The following is a 19,643-nucleotide window of genomic DNA, read 5'->3' on the forward strand; positions in this document are numbered from 1 at the left end:
TCATAAATTTTTTCAAAATATTTTCCACTGTCACTTCTGGGCCAAGTTCATTATAGATAGAGATAATTGTAACCAGCAGGATTGTTCAGTAAAGTAAGATCTACAAACACATCACCAACACCAAAACACAATTTTTTCATGAATCCATCCGTGTCCTTTTAATTTGTTTAATATGCACATAGACCAAGGTGAGCGACACAGGCTCTTTAGAGCCTTTAGTTTGTTGTTGCCAATTTTAAATTTAAAAACGCTTGGCAATTCATTTTGAATTTGAATAGTTAAATTACTACCACAAATAATGCAGTGTGAAGATCTAACTTTACAAAATGTTTTTTTATTAATAGAAAAAATTATGTTTCCAAATACATGTAACCTTCTCACAATATTTTCAAATAACCTCTCACATCAGAGGAGAGATAGTTTTTTTTTGTTTTTGAATCTTCACTATATATACACCAAGAAATGTTATAAATTTCTATTATATTAAGATATATCAATACTAGAAAAGGATAAACAGCTCGTACAGTGACTAAATGGCCAGTGATTGTCAAATATTTAAATATTTTGGCTATAAATTCTATTTTTTCACTTAATAAGTTAATAGATATAAACACTTATGGATTGATTCTATTAATAACTAAAAGCTACACAAACAGTTTTATTATTTAGTATGTTGATTTGTGTATATAATATTTAAGTACAGTTCACATCAAACAATATCTTTCTTTTCTGTTACAGTTTTGCCCTCAATCACATGGTGAGAATAGAATATTAATGTCCACTGGAGGTGATGGCTGTGTTTGTTTTTGGTTCTGGAATGTTACAACTAACAAATTTGAGTATGTATTAGATGCACATGAATCGTGCAGATGACTTCTATTTTGTTATATATTTTATTTATTTTTGGTGTTTTAAAGTCACTTTTAAGCACCACATTTAGGGTATTTCGTGGCCCCCAGTTTTTATTGGTGGAGGAAGCCGGAGTGCCCGCAGAAAACCACTGACCTTAAATAGGAAAACTGACAATCCTAGTCAATTAAGATTTGAGTCGAGTGCACCCGCACAAGCGGGGTATGAACTCACAACCTCAGTGTTGACTGGCTAGTGATTACAGTAGTAACTACTTAGTCCACTCCGCCATTGAGGCCCCACTTCTATTTTGTGCCTATATGCTTGCAAGAATAGTAAATATTTTAATAATTTTTAGTGATACATCTTCTTATCATTTCATTGGTCTTTGTGCTGTTTTCCAATGCTTATTATGACATTGAAGCTCATTTGATTGATTAACTTATTTTTGGAGAATATGAATACTTTCATGAGATGTAACTCTTAGTATACCAAATATTACAATGCAAGGTTATTCTCAATTGAACCAATTTAGCACTACTTTTGATTTCAATCATTTCTTACAATATAATAACATATATATATTTATATATTGTAAATGTTTTAGTATAAAAATATAATAAAAAGGCATGTAAATGCATATGTAGTGCAGTAGAGTTGATATGTTTGCTGTTTGAAGTCTACCAATCCATAAAACAATAATTAATAGAAATGACTTGACTTTAAGCATAGGTATATCACACTGGACCAATAGATGTAGTAGGATCTATCAATCCAAGCGGTCACATACTCAGATAGTATTTTACCTTGTAACTAGAAAGTATCTTTCCATCTTTTGATAGCATCTACATATAGTTATATCTCATCTAGATGGTTATACTTATAGCATATAACCTCTTTTGTAGGTTGAATTGATTTATACAGCAGTACATGTATAACTAAAAACATTTTAATTAATTTTGATCAAACATTCTTTAACTGCCACTTTTAAATAAATTCAATTGTCAATTATTTTTCTTCAGATCAAAACCAGGGAAGTTTATAGAGAAGTCACGAGCTGGAGCTCAAATGTTGTGTTCATCGTTTAGTCCTGGTGGTGTATTCCTGGCCACAGGGAGTTCTGATCATGTTGTTAGAGTTTATTTTGTTCATGGAAAAACTCCAGAGAAAATTTGTGAATTAGAGGCTCACACAGTTAGTATATTATATGTACATAACAGAAAAAAGGGTGTTAATTGATACTATGGCCATAATTATATTTCTGCCTTGTATTTATCTGTAATATATATAGCTTTTTTTTTATAGTAATTTCATGAACATTGAACAATGAATCAATATTTAAGATTGTATTTTGATGTACATGTATATGACTTCCCTTTTAGAGGAGTATATACTAGTTTACTTTAAGCAGACCTGTAAGAAACCAATAACAAATTTTATGTTACCATTCATTTCAGCTTTTTAACCGGATTTTCAACAGAAAAATTGGTTATTAATTTGGTGATGTACGGCAGGCAGTTGGGTGGGTGGTTTGGCGGGCAACAGCCAAATGTTGTACCTGCATTTACTCATGAACCATTTTACCAAAGCTTTTAACATTTTATATGTTATTACTGACAACAAAATGTAGGTCATGATTAATAATGACGATTTAGATTTTTACCCTTTAGTAGTAATGGTTCTTGAAATATTGAAAAAATGGCATTTCCAGTCGTGTCTATGCATTTACACATGAATCGCTCAACCAATGCTTATTAAATTTTAATTTGTTGCACATGTTTTCTAACAGCTCTTGTAATTGAGTTGGAAGTTAGAAGTTGAATTACAATATGAAATAGTAATTAGAGGGAATTTCAACTTTATGCATAGCTCACAGCAACGGTGAACAGATACTGCACCTTAGAAGGGATATAACTCGTTACAAAGTATAAAGTCATTAACAGTTCATTCATGAACTTATATCAGCAATAATCTCTCTTTTGTAGCTTAGAGAGCTTATTATTGAAATTGGAAGTTATTAATTTTCCTCTAGATAATGTTACAACTTTATAGGATTTTAAATGAAATATATTGCACTAGAAATTGGCAAGAAGAATATTGAATTTTGATTGTTAAATATAATGCATCATTGTTTCTGTAGGAGAGGGTAGATAGTATATGTTATAGTAATACAGAAGAGAGATTTGTCAGTGGGAGTTGTGATGGCACTGCCAGAATCTGGCGATATGATAGGCAGGAATGGAAGTCAATTATACTCCATATGGCAACTAAGTTTGAGTGAGTACATGTACTAACTACCATCCTTCAACATAATTTCATGCAATGCCTTGAATTACTTCATCATTTTGTTCAGGCTTATTCCTTTAAAATGAAATTGGGAGGACGAAATTTCATACAAGTAGGTCATGCATGAAATAGCTAATTTTTTGGAGGTTATGTAGAATAACTTGAAGAGATTGGAAAACAGACAAACAATAATTGGAGTACCGTATTGCATTGTTTAGACAGTTAAAATGGCATATATTTTTTTTACAAAATGAGAATACTTAAAGGATCTAGGATGAGAGATCTCTGTGAAAGAAGACAATAAGTGGTGATTTAAGATGATGTTACTTATTGATGTCTATGTTGTTTAAAATATGTATTGACTATACTAATAGGTGTGTTGAAATAAATCAACCACTTTCACCAGTATTCAATGTAAAAAATCTGGACTGATCTTCAGGAAATGATGACAATAGGCTCAAGATAACACTGATGTCAACTTTTTGAAATGTGTAATATTTTGTGACAATCTAGTAAGTGAATATATTTTTCAGACCTACATCAGAAGATGATAAAACAAAGTATGGTGTAACCATGGTAGCCTGGAATGCAGACGACAGATATGTTTTAACAGCTGTTACAGATTGTACATTAAAAGTTTGGGACTCTCGTTCAGGAAAATTGTTACACATACTCAAGGTAGATGTTGCATTCTTGTTCATTTGTTCTTACAATACAATGTAATTGATATTTTTTGTCAAAACTTTTTTTATATAAGAAATTGTTCTTGTTTCTATTGAGATAATTAATGTTATGCTATGTTATATGGTATAAAACCTATGTTTTTCTACCCCTGGGTAAACTTTTCAAGAAAATATGGGCTACCCTTTGTAAAATGACTTATAAAGGATATTTTACAGGGTTTATTTTCTAATTAAATAAACTTTTAAATTGGACAAACTTTATTGCAACATCATTAAGGTATGACACCCCAATTAAATGCTGTTATATGAGTACAATAGACTGAAACTTATATCAGAAAACTTCTGGTTTGAAATTTGAAGGTTAAAACATCATGAGAGTCTGTATATTTACAGTGATTTGTACTTAAGAATTTAATGTTATTGTTTCAGTACCATGAAGATGAAGTATTTGTATTAGAATGTAGTCCATGGGATCCTAGAGTTATACTTAGTGCTGGTCACGATGGTCATGTGATACTCTGGGATATTCAGAAAGGTGTTAAAATCAAAAGTTTCTTTAATATGGTATGTATTTGATATCCGTTTGAATATGAAAATTAAAAGACAAATTTGAAAATGTGGAGTATTTTTCAATGAAGATGCACCCTAATGGCACAAAAGACCAAAAGACCTCTAGATGTCAATGTATGATTTGCAAAAATAGACAAGTGTATGTACATTATGTTAAGCTGTTGCTCTCCTCAAGCTTAGTTATGAATGAATCTTGCAAAGACTATGATAATAGAAAAACAAAGGATATGGTGTGTCCATCCATCACATGAAATCAGTACATGCACAGCAAACAAATAGTTAAAAAAAAAACATAATTGTAAATTTATAAAGGATATTTTAAGTGATATATAAGATAAATTCTCCAACTTATAAATGAGAAGTGATATACATGATAAGGAGTATGTTTTTTTTGGGTATTTTTTACCAATTTAAAAAATCATTTATAGTTCTCTATATTAATAGCTTAATTTTACTACTGTTTGATATTTTTTTTTATTGTAGATTGAAGGCCAAGGACATGGCTCTATGTTTGACTGTAAGTTTAGTCCTGATGGTTTAAGCTTTGCTGCTACAGATTCTCATGGTCATTTTTTAAATTTTGGATTTGGTGGCAGTGAAATTCATAAAAAGGTAATGTATTAAACTTTGGATGGATTTATTCCATTGTTGTTGACATTACAAACAAAGATTAATTTATCATAGCACCACCATGGATTGATCAAAAAGCTGAGCTGAACTACAATTATTTGAAAACCATTTTTTTGGGGTATATCAGAATTTATCCTGTGTCTATGTTTCTTATTAGCCAAACCCTCTTTAACGGCTAGACTGATATTGCCGAAACTAAATACAGTCTTTGATCTGTGGATGGGACAAAGGAATAAAATTCCAGTCCAACATGCTAAGGGGGAGATAATCTAATTAAGTTAAATTCTAACAGTATTCTAGGGATGGAAAAGGGGTACCCTTTTGTGAATTCATTCACAGTTGAAGGTAATCCTGGTTACAGACCTGCCAACTATCCCGATTTTCGCGGTATCATCCCGATTTTCATCCCTCAACCCGAATCCCGATATCGGGATCGTAAAACAAGTCAAAAACCCGATTTTCACAAAATATACCCGAAAAAATTATTGGTTACCGATTTTGAAGTTTTTCTGATCAATTTTTAAAAATCTATAATTTTACCTGGGGACATATTATGACAAGTTTATATTAACCCTGTGCTAATCAACGGTCACAACAGGTGTCATAATTTGTTGTTGCAAGTAATCGGATTACCTGATGGGTCATAACAATCCTCAAAATTAGTTAATATTTGTAAACAGAAATTCAGTCAGACGGCCTTTGACTTTTAACCAATTTATCATATAAGCACAATTTGCAACGTTTACCGTAGTTCCATGACAAAATCATATTAACTAAAAGATGAGAACAGTGTAATGAACTCTTAAGAATACATCGTTTATCTTGAAATCCATTTAATTTTTGAAATCAGACATGTGTTGATTTAAAATCGATGCCATTTTGTATACACTTCTACTGTATATAAGCCTCCGCCGGTAAGAGCACCTCTGAACACAAAGAAAGATAACTCAAATTTTATCCATTTTCTCATTAATACTGGCAGACTTAATAAAAATCTGAATTTATTTTTCTAACTTTAGGACATATAGGTTCATGTCTTTTGAGTCGTGGTCTGAAGACAAGCAGGTCTTTGGAGGGGGGAAAGGGGGGTCTTCATTTTTTATTGTCATTTTTCTCTTTTCTTAAATTGTTTTGTCAATTTTAAAATACATGTAAGTACAAGAATCATGCAAATAAAAGAAATCAAGGCTTATAAGCTTATCAGTATACCAAAAGAAAAAAGAAGAGATATGAGACTATTTTAAGAGTAAAAAACAGTGCACGCAGAAATGCCGCAAAAACTGTAACCCTTAAAAATCTGGTCGCGCACTAAATCCCCCATGGGGATTTTCAAAAGTTGGCAGGTCTGTGGTTATGTATGAAAGGTGTGGTAAGAGTTTGAAAATAAATCAGCCATTTTACCATTATTAGGCAGTGTAAAAATTATTAATAGGTTAACATTATCCTTCCATCATGTCCATGAAAGTATAAAGAGGAAGTTGATTTTTGCTCATTTCCATTTTAAAATGTTTAAAGAATTTAATGAAATTAGAAATGTTAAAATAGAATATATATGAACTAAAATAAAAAATATATGAAGCAAAAAAATTATAGAAATATAATATATTAATAGAAAGTATTATTGCTATTTCAGGACAAATTAATGACTTTCATACCTTCTGTAATTTCAGATTCCTCAAGAATTATTTTTCCATACAGACTATAGACCCCTAATGCGAGATGCAAATAATTATGTTCTGGACGAACAGACACAACAGCCCCCACATCTGATGCCCCCTCCCTTCCTCGTTGATATTGATGGTAATCCTTACCCTCCCAGATTACAGAAACTAGTCCCTGGGAGGGAACACAACAGGGACGATCAGTTGATTCCCCAGATGGGAGTTAATGAAGAAGGTAAGAATATTAAATATTTTACATATTTGTATTTGTATAAGAGATTTGTATCTTATTGGCACATTGAATTAAGTTTTCTGTAATTTTCATGCTTTTTCCACATGTCTCAATCGTTTTCTGAAAAATATATAGAGAAAACGTTGTTATCATCAAATGATTGGTTGAAATTTCCATAATGACGTCAAATTTTATCTATATCTTCTAAATTCCTATTGTTAAAGTATGAAAAAAGACGACCATGCCTGATGACATCAGATGTTAAGACCACAACTTTCTGCAAATCTTTGGAGAGGAAGGATAAACATTGTTTAGATATTGTCTTAAAATCATTAGAGAAACAAATTCCACCTCTATATTTTGTTTATTATAATATTTCTCCACTCTTAAACATGATGCAAGTGGGAAATCTACATTTTCACTTTGTCTGTTATCTACATCATTACATCTTGGTTTAATTTGGGTTAGATTTGAGGTTGCACCCATTATTCATTTTATATTTCTACAGAAGTGTTATCTTTAAAGTTTGCTGAGGAATTTTGAAGTTGGAACAAAATCATGTTAATTTGATGGTGATTATCAAGTCATTTATTTAGATCTAAAGATTCCATAATACTTTGTTCTTGACTGTATGAATATTAAAATGTATTGTTGAATTTTATTTTGTATATAAAATCTTATTCTTAAAAGCATTCACAGTACAATTTTACAAAACTGAATTAAACAAGAAAAAAATAAGGTGTATTTGATTGAGTTTTGAAATTTATGTTTTATTCAGGTGAACAGGAAGTAATGGGAGATGTAGAACCATTGGTAGGAGGAGTAGGACCTTCAGGTCAAGCTCCCGGAGGACCACCAGGACAAGCTTCAGCTGGACTACAACTACCAGGGCATGTTCTGGGTGGAGCATCAGGGCTCGCTCCAGGTGGACCTGGACAGGCCAGTATAGATAGAATGATACAAGAATTACAGAGGCAGCAAGATAGTAGGATTATACGACAAGGAGGTGCTCCATTGGCTTCACCCCCTCCTCCAGGGGCACAACCTAGAGTTAATAGATCAAATTCTGGTAATTAGATTCAAGGTTTTTGGATACTGAGAATTCATTATTATATTTGTCAGAAACTAACTTTTGTGGATTTTGTGGTTACCTGGAAACTAAAAATCCAATGTACAAATTTTCAATAAGAATTAATGCAGCCTTTGGCAATACCCCAAAATAAAATATCTACAAAAATGCAAGTTTTCCTCAATCCACAGAAAATAAATGAATCTACAGTAATATGTTTGAGAAAATGATAAGGACATAGGTTAAGGGACTTTACTCTTAAAAATTCACTGGCCAAGAACATATTTCAAATTATCAAATTGTCAATTGATTTTTATTAAGCCCCATTTATGGGCATTATGTTTTCAATTCTGTGCGTCCGTCCGTTCGTTTGTCCATTCATCTGTTTGTCCTGCTTCAGGTTAAAGTTTTTGGTCGGTAGTTTTTGATGAAGTTGAAGTCCAATCAACTTGAAACTTGGTACACATGTTCCCTATGATATGATCTTTCTAATTTTAATGCCAAATTAGAGATTTCATCCCATTTTCACAGTCCACTGAACATAGAAAATGATAGTGCGGATGGGGCATCCCTGTACTTGGGACACACTCTTGTTATTTAAATATTTTTTTCTGAATTTATCTGGTCTAGCCACTATAGGTACATACATGTAAAATAGGAGTTTTTCAGTGACACATACACCATAAGAACAATATATTAAAGGATTAATTTGTAAAGCAACATTATAAAACTAATTCTACAAAACTCATATAGCCATATGTTCTCATTGTTTGTTAATTTTTTAGATGGAAAGGATAAGTTTTAACGAGGGGTTTGAGGGCGTAAACAGAATAGAGAATAAAAAGATATATTTTGTACCTAAATATAAAGATTAAAAAAAGGACCTGAAAAATTAAAAGAATACAGAAATGAAGGATCAGGCCCTTTTATTAGCTAGCATATAAACAATAGGATTCTTAAATGAAAGTGCCAATCATTGAAGAGATAAGAAAACATTTATTTGTTATTTGCAGTCGGGAACACTGGGCCAAGAGTTGGTATCAGAAGAAGTGGGGAAACTGAAGGTGTAAGACAATCACTTAGCAATATAGAACAGAGGGCTACACAGTCAGAAATAGCAGCATGGAGTCGAAGGATAGTTGTAAGGGAACTGGATCCTTCTTTGTTGTCGTAAGTATAAAGACAGGCTTTCTTTAATACTGTGCAGTATATAAATTGATTGTTTTTATTATCTTTATATAGGTTTTTATGTCATACTTATGTTAAATACATGCATATAATAGCTACAAATATAAGGTTGAAACAAGTTTTAAAGATTGATTGTACAGTACAGATTTCATTATTTCAAGCTGATACAAGATTGTTTTTATTTAAATGTGAGATTGGTTTAAATGATTAATTACTGCTAAAGTAAGATTTATTCCTAACACAGATTTTTCAACAATAAGTTGTACAGTGTATTGCATTATTAACTTAATAAGTAGTTTTATGCATATTAGCCTTGTAATGTAAAATATAAATTTGTGTTACAGGAAAAATGAAGAAGAAAGAAGAGCCCACTCAGAAGCAGAAATGAGAAAATTCTTAGAAGAAAGGAAGAAAAAACCTACGTTGCCTTATGTAATAAGATTTCATTTATTCTTTTATCAAATAAAAGTTTGATTTGTCATAGTGATTTAACAATCAGATATCATATATTAATATATCTTAGGCCACAGTTTTTTAATTCGTTGGTTTACGGATTTTCCCCATGAAAAAGTCGGGTCGGTCGGTCGGGAAAAAAAAATCAAAAAAAATCTTTCAAGACAGAAAAATATGCAAAATAAATATATATTTCACCTTTCTAACAATATGTTTGTTATGCTATTTTGTCATCATTTCTTAAATTTTAGTTCGATGAAATATTCTTGCTAAGCTGTAATAAATATCGCATGACATTGTCTAATAGTTTCCCGTTAAAAAGGGTGTGTGAATGGACAAAGACGAAATTAAATCGTCATTTCACAAACAAGAAAAACAAATTCGCGTAGCTCTTAATCAATTCCAGAAAACTTGTGAGTAATATCTTCAAGTACGCTGATAAAAGAAAAAATGTAAAAAACGTCATACGAAAATAAGTTTCAACACACGTGTCAAAAACGTAATAGACTCGTCCACTGGAAAAACGAGAATATAGGGTAATAATCTGGTGTCATGCATTCCCGTTTTTTTTATCCAAATGGACGATATTTTTTTTAATAATCTATGAAACAAGAAAATTCTAAATGATTTGTTGATATTCAGAACTTTTACTTGGTGCCTTCCATCCATGTCCACATTTTATAGACAAGTCTATGAGATTATGTATCTTACGGACTGATGACAAATAAGGGAAACGAACTTATTGTGTAATTGATTTAAACACAGATTTCGTTCCGCAAAATTATTTGCGCAAACGACATTTCAGGGTCAGTTATAATTGATTTGTCTATTTTTAGAAACGTAAACTGGAAGTTTTATTTTTCACAACAGAAATTGTTATCAATTTTGTAAGTGATGAATGCATTTCATTTCATAAAAAAAGAAGATTTTAATTATTTTTTAGGGATAATATATTTGTTAGGGTCGGCGTGAAAAGTTAATTTTATTTTTATTCTGGAAATCAGCAAAATCGGGTCGGCGGATCCGTAAACCAACAAATTAAAAAATCCCGGCCTTATATGTTGTAAAAAGAAAATTCTTATTAGAAATGCAAATGCAAGCAATAGGGAATTTCATCAAAAACTTCCAGTTACCATGATGATAATGAAAACTAAAAAAAAAGTTAAATATTAACTTGACATAATATCATGAGAGGTCAAGTTTTTGTAAAATTTCATTTAGTTTGGAATTTTTCATGTTTTTTCTGTTTTCATGGCAATGGTAGCCATTTTGAAAATTTAAGATTGCAATTGCCATTTTTACACATAAGAAATGGTAATGTTTACGCTATGAGAAATCATGTTTACAATATATTAAATGTGTTCCAAAATACCATTTTGATAAAAGTTATTTATTTAATTTTTAGCCCAGCACAGCCAGTACCCCAAAGAAAGGTAAAGGGAAAAAGAAAGTGACAGAAGAACCTGCTAGTCCAGCACAACAAGAGAATGAACAGACAGCTACCAATAGACTGGTTACCAGAGCTCTATATGACACTGAAGAGGTACCAGCTTAGTCTTTAAATCATTGTTTTGTTCATATAGCTATGCAATAAAATGAGATGGTGTGAAAAAGCCACTTTTTGCAAATCATTAATGAAAAAAATGGCTATGGTTACCTTGAGATAGCACAAGAACATTTCCGGTAAAGTAGATGTATTATTTTGATGATATGATGTTGTTAGGTTGCTGCCTCAATTACTTTCACAGTGCATCTTTTTATTTGTACAAAAGTAGTAACTAATCTCAGATAAACTTTTTATGTGTTGATACAAAGAAAAAAGAATAAATATCTTATATACCCATAATTTAGGAAGTTCATTTGATATTTCATGAATGAAATTACAAAATGTATCAGAAAAAAATGGTAGATAGGTCTTACTAATTAATCATCAACCAAAAAAAATCTTGCTGCTTCCTATCAGTAATTTACATGAATACAATCACATATTTTATTTATTAGGAAGAAGATGGATCAGGCTCAGATCCATGGAACAGCAGTAGTGATGGGTAAGATACTTATCTGGGACCAAATATGAAATTAAATTGTTTGTTGTATACATAATACCCACTAAAAAGCTTTAAAAAGCAGCCTCATAACAGATTTTATGACAAAAATCACTTCCAATGTTTAATCTTAGCTTTTTGTGTGCTCTTATGTAGATTTCTAGTTTGAAACATATAACTTATATGTTGTTGGACAAAATGAAAAAAAAAAAATCCCTACCTACCTACCTACCAACCTACCATAGAAGGCATAGATAGGAAACTTCAAACAAAGAATTTGTTATGGGGGCCTGGCTTTAATTGTGTTAAAATTACGTTAACTGCCAACAAGAGATTGATAGCTTTCTTTTCTCTTTAAATTACAAAATCAGAAATTTGAAGAATAAAAGAAAAAATATTTGAGTATTTGCCTTTTAATAGATAGTTTTATGAATCTATATAGGAGTCCTATAAAAAAAAAATTGTCACACACTTTTCAGGTACTTCAGAACATAATGACTTCATATTTGGTCAGAAGCATGATAATGATGAGTTGTAATGTATATAAAGCACTTTTAAGATGTGTCAGACACATGCACAATTAGGGCCTCGGTGGCTGAGTGGTCTAAGTAGTTACACTCAACAGTTCTGGTGCACTCAACTCTAATCTTGATTGACTAGGATTGTCAGTTTTCATATCATAGGTCAGTGGTTTCCCTGGGCCTTCCTGCTTTCTTCACAAATAAAACTGGCCGCCACAAAATAGCCCAAAAGCGGTGCTTAATAGTGGCTTTACAACACAGAAATAAAATCATCTGCACAATTTGGTTTAACATCAGATATTGATTACAATTGATGACTTATTTGAAAGTTGCTAATAATACATTGGTTTGGGTGTAGAGATGAGATGATTTTATGTTTAACAATTATATTACAGTGAATCTAGTGAATATTCTGATTGGATGGGAGACACAGGTAACAATTTGCAACCACCAAAGCGTACATCTCAGCGGAAACGTAAACAAAGAAAAGTCAGTTCTTCTGAGACAGAAGATATAGATAGCGATTACTTACATGATGTAGCTAAGGATGAAGTTAGGGACTCAAATAGGGACTCAACATTCCAGGCCAAAGTTCCTCGTCCTCAGCGAAAAAAACCTGCACCAAAGAAGAAAGAACCTAAGCCCACCAAGAAAACAATAGTATGTATTTTAGACAGAAAACCATTGCCATTTGTGATTTTTCAAAGGCAAGGCAAAATTAATGTCGTACATAAATGCCTTCTCTTCAGTTTTGTTTTTCAACTCTTATACTTTTTTTTTATTTTGCTTTTCAAAAAAGTATATAAAGCAATGTTACTGGTATAGACTATGTGTGTTTTAATTTAACAGGTGTCAAAGTCAATAAAATTTTAAATTGTTGTTTTTTGGTTTTTTTTATGGCCCCGCAATGAAGTTGTCAGTGCCATATAGTTTTACCCTTGTCCGAAATTCCGTAATTCCGAAATTCCGTAATTCCGTCATTCCGTCATTCCACAACAAACCATTATACAGAGTTTTTTCCTAAACGCCTTCAGATATTGGGCTGATTTTTGGTATGATAGTTTACCATGATGAGTTACAGATCAAGTTTAAGTTTCGTTCCACTTTGCTAATTTTTGCTGAAATTACGGGCTTTGGTCTTTGATAAATTGTTGAAAATCACTGTTATACAGACTTTTTTTCTAAAATCTTACAGATATTGGCTGATTTTTGGTATGTGAGAACCATGATGAGTTACAGATCAAGTTTAAGTTTTGTTCCGCTTGGCTAATTTTTGCCGAGACTATGGGCTATGGACCTTGATAAATTGTTGAAAATCACAGTGATACAGACTTTTTTTCTAAACTCTTTCAGATATTGGGATGATTTTTGGCATGTGAGTTAACCAAGATGAGTTACAGATCAAGTTTAAGTTTTTTTTCCGCTCAGCTAATTTTTGCAGAAATTACGGGATATGGACTATGATAAATTGTTGAAAATCACAGTAATACAGACTTTTTATATAAACACTTTTAGGCCAGGGTTTTTTAATTTGTTGGTTTACTGATTTTCCCCATGAAAAAGTCCATGGTAAAAAAGATAAAATCTTTTAAGGAAGAAAATTATGCAAAAAACAATATGTTTGATATGCTATTTTGTCATCATTTCTTAAAATTTTAGTTCCATGAAATAGAATTGCTCAGCTGTCATAATTATTGTATGACATCAATCTAATAATTTCCCATGAAAAAAGGGGGTTGTGTGACAGTGTTGAAATTAAATCTTCATTTCACAAGAAAAAAAGAAAAAAATCGATCCATGTAGCTCTTAATCAATTTCAGGAAACTTGATGAATAATGATCTTCAAGCACGACAACTGATAAAGAAAAATTGCAAAAAAGTCGTATGAAAATGAATTTCAACACACGTGTCAAAAACATAATAGATTCGTCGGCTGGAAAAACAAGGATATCAGGTTCATCAGTTGTCATGCATTCCCGTTTTATATATTCAAACGGACGATTTTTTTTCTATGATCCATGAAACCAGAAAATTCAAAATGATTTGTTTTTATTTAGTATGTCTACCACGTTTGGACAAGTCCATTTTCCATTTTTTTTTATGAGATGATGCATTTTACGGAATGATGACAAATACAGGAAATGAACTTATTGTGTAATGGGTTTTAAACACATGTTTTGTCCCGCAAATTTATATGCGGAAATGATATTTCAAGGTCAGTAATCATTGATTTGTCTATTTTTAGATACGTAAATTGGAAGTTTTATTTTTTCACAACAGAAAGTGTTATCAGTTCTGTTGATTTTAATGCATTTCATTTCATAAAAAAAGAGTATTTTATTTCTTTTTCAGGGACAATGTTTATGTTAGGGTCGGCGGGAATAAAAAAGCATGAAAAGTCAAATTTATTTTTATTCTGCAAATCGGCAAAATAGGGTCAGCAGATCCGTAAACCAACAAATTAAAAAATCCTAGATATTGGCCTGATTTTTATACGCCCGTCGTCTTTTAGACGGGACGTATTATGGTATACCGTTGTCCGTCCGTCCGTCCGTCTGTCCGTCCGTCGTCCACACTTCGGACAATAACTCAAAAACACTTTCACCAATTTCCATGAAACTTAAGTGAATTGTTTATATCTATTGACGTAAGCTCCCTTTCGTTTTTTTTTAATTTCAGATTTTAAGTTTTGGATTTATGGGGCTTTATTCATAAAAAAAGGGGGGATTTTCAACACTTCGGACAATAACTCAAAAAGGCTTTCACCAATGTCCATGAAACTTAAGTAAATTGTTTATATCTATTGATGTAAGCTTTCTTTTGTTTTTTTTTAATTTCAGATTTTAACTTTTGGATTTATGGGGCTTTATTCATAAAAAAAGGGGGATTTTCAACACTTCGGACAATAACTCAAAAAGGCTTTCACCAATGTCCATGAAACTTTGGTGAATTGTTAATATCTATTGATGTAAGCTCCCTTTCAATTTTTATAAATTTCAGATTTTAAGTTTTGGATTTATGGGGCTTTATTCATAAAAAAAGGGGGATTTTCAACACTTCGGACAATAACTCAAAAAGGCTTTCACCACTGTCCATGAAACTAAAGTGAATTGTTTATATCTATTGACGTAAGCTCCCTTTCGTTTTTTTTTAATTTCAGATTTTAAGTTTTGGATTTATGGGGCTTTATTCATAAAAAAAAGGGGGATTTTCAACACTTTGGACAATAACTCAAAAAGGCTTTCACCACTGTCCATGAAACTTTGTTGAATTGTTTATATCTATTGATATAAGCTCCCTTTCAATTTTTATAAATTTTAGATTTTAAGTTTTGGATTTATGGGGCTTTATTCATAAAAAAAAAGGGGGATTTTCAACACTTCGGACAATAACTCAAAAAGGCTTTCACCAATGTCCATGAAACTTTGGTGAATTGTTTATATCTATTGATGTAAGCTCCCTTTCAATTTTTATAAATTTCAGATTTTACATTTCCGTGTTATGAATTTTTATGCTTAAAAAATGGGGGATTTTCCAATTTTGGGACAATAACTAACACTTTCACAAAATTTTATGCAACTTTGATAAATTGTTTATATCTATTGACATAAGCTCCCTATCCATTTTTATAAATTTTAGATTTTACGTTTTCTTAAGTAATGAATTTTTATACTTAAAAAAGGGGGATTTTATGAAACTTTGGTGAATATATTAATGTAACATCCCTTTTGATTTGTATATATATTTCTAGTTGATCATATAAATTCATTTAAAGCATAAAAGACAAGTTAAAAGAGCAACGGGCGTATCATGCGCTAAAGCGCAGCCCTTTATTGGTATGTGAGTTACTCGATCATGATGAGTTACAGATCAAGTTAAAGTTTTGTTCAGCTCCGCTAATTTTTGCCAAAATTAAGGGTTTACAACTTTGAAAATTGTTGATAATCACAGTTATACAGACTTTATTTCTATACAGTATTTTCCTTAATTTTAGAATTAGTGACAGTATTCCTAAAAATAAACATTCTTTCTCCACATGTTATTTCGATTCCCTTATGAGGGTATGAGCATGTTACAGTTAAAAATTGAATATTCTATATTTTTAACAAATGTTTTGGTATTATTTTTCAGAGGAGGCAAAAAATCGTTAAAAAAATGGGAGGTATACAAGAACTGCCAGAGGAATTCCGTCCATCAGAATGGTTAACTGATACAAAGCCTCGTAAAACCCCTTATGTACCTCAGATGGGAGATGAAGTTATGTACTTTAGACAAGGTCATGACCTCTACCTTCAGGCAGTAGTAAGGAAAAATGCCTACAAGATAGATCCAAATAAAAACCTACCATGGCATAAAATGCCTAGTATTAGGGTAGGTATTTTATACTAATTGCTACGTAGAATTCAAGTTATAATTACATTTAAATTTTTAACTCGAAAGAAGCACAAATTGAACACTTAATTAACTTTTTGGTGCACAATTTTATCGTGAACAGCGACCTATCTTTCAAAATAGTTCAATATATTTCAAACTTTATTTTAGGAGCAAGAATTAATGAGAGTTGTTGGAATAAAATATGAAGTCCGTCCACCCAGAATGGTCTGTTTAAAGCTGGCATTTATTGATCCAGCAACAGGGAAACCAACCGGAGGCTCAATCTCAATCAAGTTAGTTCTTTGACATACAGGAAGTAAACCAATTTAAAAAAAGATTCCCTCATACTTTTATACTTATACTGCTGTAAATTCAGAAATTATTGCAAAAATGTGATGGGGTTAAACTCACAATAATTTGAACTCCCATTTTGAAATTATTTTATATGAATAAACAGTATGTTTCTAAATATCACAAATAATTAAATCACATTTTAGTCAAAAATGACATAATCGCAATAATAAATGCATGCAATAATTTCTGAAATTACACTAGTTTAACCCTGCCAAAAGGTCAATACTCTTTTGACCAATAATTTGAGACTGGACAATTTAGAGATTGACTTATTACAAAGACGATTGTCTATTGTTGAAGACTATATGTTGACTTCTATTTGTATTGTTGGTTTTTGTTTAATGAGATGTATAAATTGGTTAAAAAAAAAATTGAGATAGTACAATGAATATTATAGAATTGCCAGTATCAAACAATTTTTATATTATATTTCGTTCATATGCTATATAAAATAGGACAAGAAATAGAAACTACGGGGACAATCTAAAAGGACAAGTCATAGGATGACTCTCGACACCATGATCAAATTTTGTTTTTTAATTTGATTTAATAAACAACAAGGAATAAATCTACACAATATACTAAAGGTTGAGGGGGCACAATCACCACAAAATTATCAATTTTAAAAGTTGAAGTTTCAATCTTTTCAATTCAAACTGGTGAATTGTAACTTCCCTAAGATTATTTAGTATATTTATACATGTATATATTTTTACAGATACCATGATATGCCTGATGTGATAGATTTCCTAGTTCTCAGACAGAATTATGATATTGCCATGCAGAGAAAGTGGAAAACAGGTAATTCTCATTAATTATTCATGGACCTCATGCATCAGGCTAGTAGCTAAATGAACCACAAATTTATAGGCTTCATGAAGCACATTTTTTTTAGGGCTTAATTTCAAGCTTTGACAAATCAATGCAATCAAATATCCAGGAAAACAGTTTTTTTCCTGAATCAACAATGATGTAATACACGAAAAAGAAATGAAGCATCAGTACATGAGATAAGTTTTGTGGTCATACCGTAAAATTTTAAATATTATAAATATTGGGAAAACTTTTAAAAAATCTGAAAAAGAAAGGATATGCTATACAGGTATATGAAAGATTTTATAAACTTATCATTAGAGATGTATTAAATTTTAAGGTACTGTAAACCGGGAAATTTTCGCGGTAGTTTTATTTTCGCTATTTTCGCGGTAGCAGTTGGTACGCGAAAATAAAACTACCGCGAATATTTAACTGGAAAAGATGTGTTTCCTACCTATATCAAAGTATAGTCATGAACAAAATCTACACAAAGCAATAGCTTTAGAAACAACTAATGAATTTAGATTTTATTTTTATTTACAAATGAAAACTATTCACTCGTCCAAACAATTTATTGATTGATATCAGATTAAGTTACTACCGACATACAAGTATAATATAGTTCACTAATTAACGGTAAACAAACAAATGTGCAGTTTTAAAATTTAAAGATATTTTTTCGGGACATCGGAAAAACGCGAATTTAAAACGATGCGAATCTAGATTGACTTGGCAAATCGCGAAATAAAGACGGCGTGAAAATTTCCCGGTCTACAGTATAGACCTATAGAATAAAAAAATAAACAATTTATTTGTACAAAGCTTACAAATAGGTAGGTTCTGAAGCTTTTTCACCTTCTCTGTTCAGTTTTGAGCTGAGTACAAAATAAAATTTATGTTTTGAGACATTGTATGGGTCATATTCTGCAGTCATCTTTTCCATCCGTCAGTTCATTCTTCAGTAAGTTTCTTTACATACAGACACTGATTGATTTTAGTTTACAGCAAAATACCTTGAATGTGTAGGTAAAGGTAATTACTTGGGTTAGCTTGCTTGTTTGCTGAACCTTGAAATCGTTATAAGATTAACTATACTGCCCTCCTTTCTGAGTAATCTTAGTCCTACAGACAGATAGATTGGTTATCTGTCAGACTAGTCTATTCTTAAAGGAGGGTAGTTTACCTAATAACCTAATAATAACTTCACGGTTCAGCTAGCAAGCAAAGCTAACCAAAGATATTACCTTTAACTACACACTCAATGTATTTTGCTGTAAAAGTAGACATAGTACATGATTTATAACCCAATGTACATCCAATGATATAAAAGTAAGTCAAATTGCAGAGTATGATTTTGCAGTGCTTTGTAGTTTTATTTATATTTTTTATTTACAAACAGGTGACAGATTTAGGTCTATGATAGATGATGCCTGGTGGATGGGTTCTATAAAGGAACAATTTCCATTCCAAGAAGAACACCCAGACAGCATGTTCCAATGTTTTCTTGTTCAGTAAGTCCATACTGTGGATTCATTTATTTTTTGGGTTAGCACCAATTTTTATACCCCACGCAACGAAGTGTACTACTGCAACAGTTTGTCATCGCAACTCCTCTCAAACCACACAACAGAATTTCATGAAACCTTTTCAGATAATAAGGACATACTATGTAGATGTGCATATCGACAGGAAATTACGATTCAATTTTTTTTCTAGGAGTTATGCCCCTTTGAACTTATTTACTTTAATGTACTACTGCAACAGTTTGTCATCCTAACTCCTCTCAAACCACACAACAGAATTTCACGAAATCTTTTTATATGAAAAGGACATATTATGTAGTTGTGCATATCGACAGGAAATTTCGATTCAATTTTATTTCTAGGAGTTACGCCCCTTTGAACTTATTTGC

At 31.4% G+C, this 19,643-nt stretch overlaps 1 protein-coding gene across 4 annotated transcripts in view; it reads left to right on the forward strand.

Annotated features, from left to right (window-relative positions):
- LOC139491060 (PH-interacting protein-like) overlaps positions 1-19,643 on the forward strand; it is a 48,013-nt gene that overhangs the window by 7,993 nt on the left and 20,377 nt on the right. For all 4 annotated transcript variants that reach the window (XM_071278337.1, XM_071278339.1, XM_071278335.1 and 1 more), the window contains 17 exons: positions 739-839; positions 1,872-2,043; positions 2,990-3,126; positions 3,669-3,813; positions 4,248-4,382; positions 4,872-5,000; positions 6,689-6,914; positions 7,690-7,980; positions 8,994-9,150; positions 9,513-9,600; positions 11,027-11,164; positions 11,623-11,669; positions 12,583-12,847; positions 16,319-16,558; positions 16,730-16,854; positions 17,634-17,716; positions 19,131-19,242. In XM_071278337.1, the coding sequence (XP_071134438.1) occupies positions 739-839; positions 1,872-2,043; positions 2,990-3,126; positions 3,669-3,813; positions 4,248-4,382; positions 4,872-5,000; positions 6,689-6,914; positions 7,690-7,980; positions 8,994-9,150; positions 9,513-9,600; positions 11,027-11,164; positions 11,623-11,669; positions 12,583-12,847; positions 16,319-16,558; positions 16,730-16,854; positions 17,634-17,716; positions 19,131-19,242 (2,591 nt within the window). The remainder of the gene's footprint in view (positions 1-738; positions 840-1,871; positions 2,044-2,989; positions 3,127-3,668; positions 3,814-4,247; positions 4,383-4,871; positions 5,001-6,688; positions 6,915-7,689; positions 7,981-8,993; positions 9,151-9,512; positions 9,601-11,026; positions 11,165-11,622; positions 11,670-12,582; positions 12,848-16,318; positions 16,559-16,729; positions 16,855-17,633; positions 17,717-19,130; positions 19,243-19,643) is intronic.

The sequence above is a fragment of the Mytilus edulis genome, chromosome 10, assembly GCF_963676685.1.
Source record: "Mytilus edulis chromosome 10, xbMytEdul2.2, whole genome shotgun sequence".
Classification (NCBI taxonomy): Eukaryota; Metazoa; Mollusca; class Bivalvia; order Mytilida; family Mytilidae; genus Mytilus; species Mytilus edulis.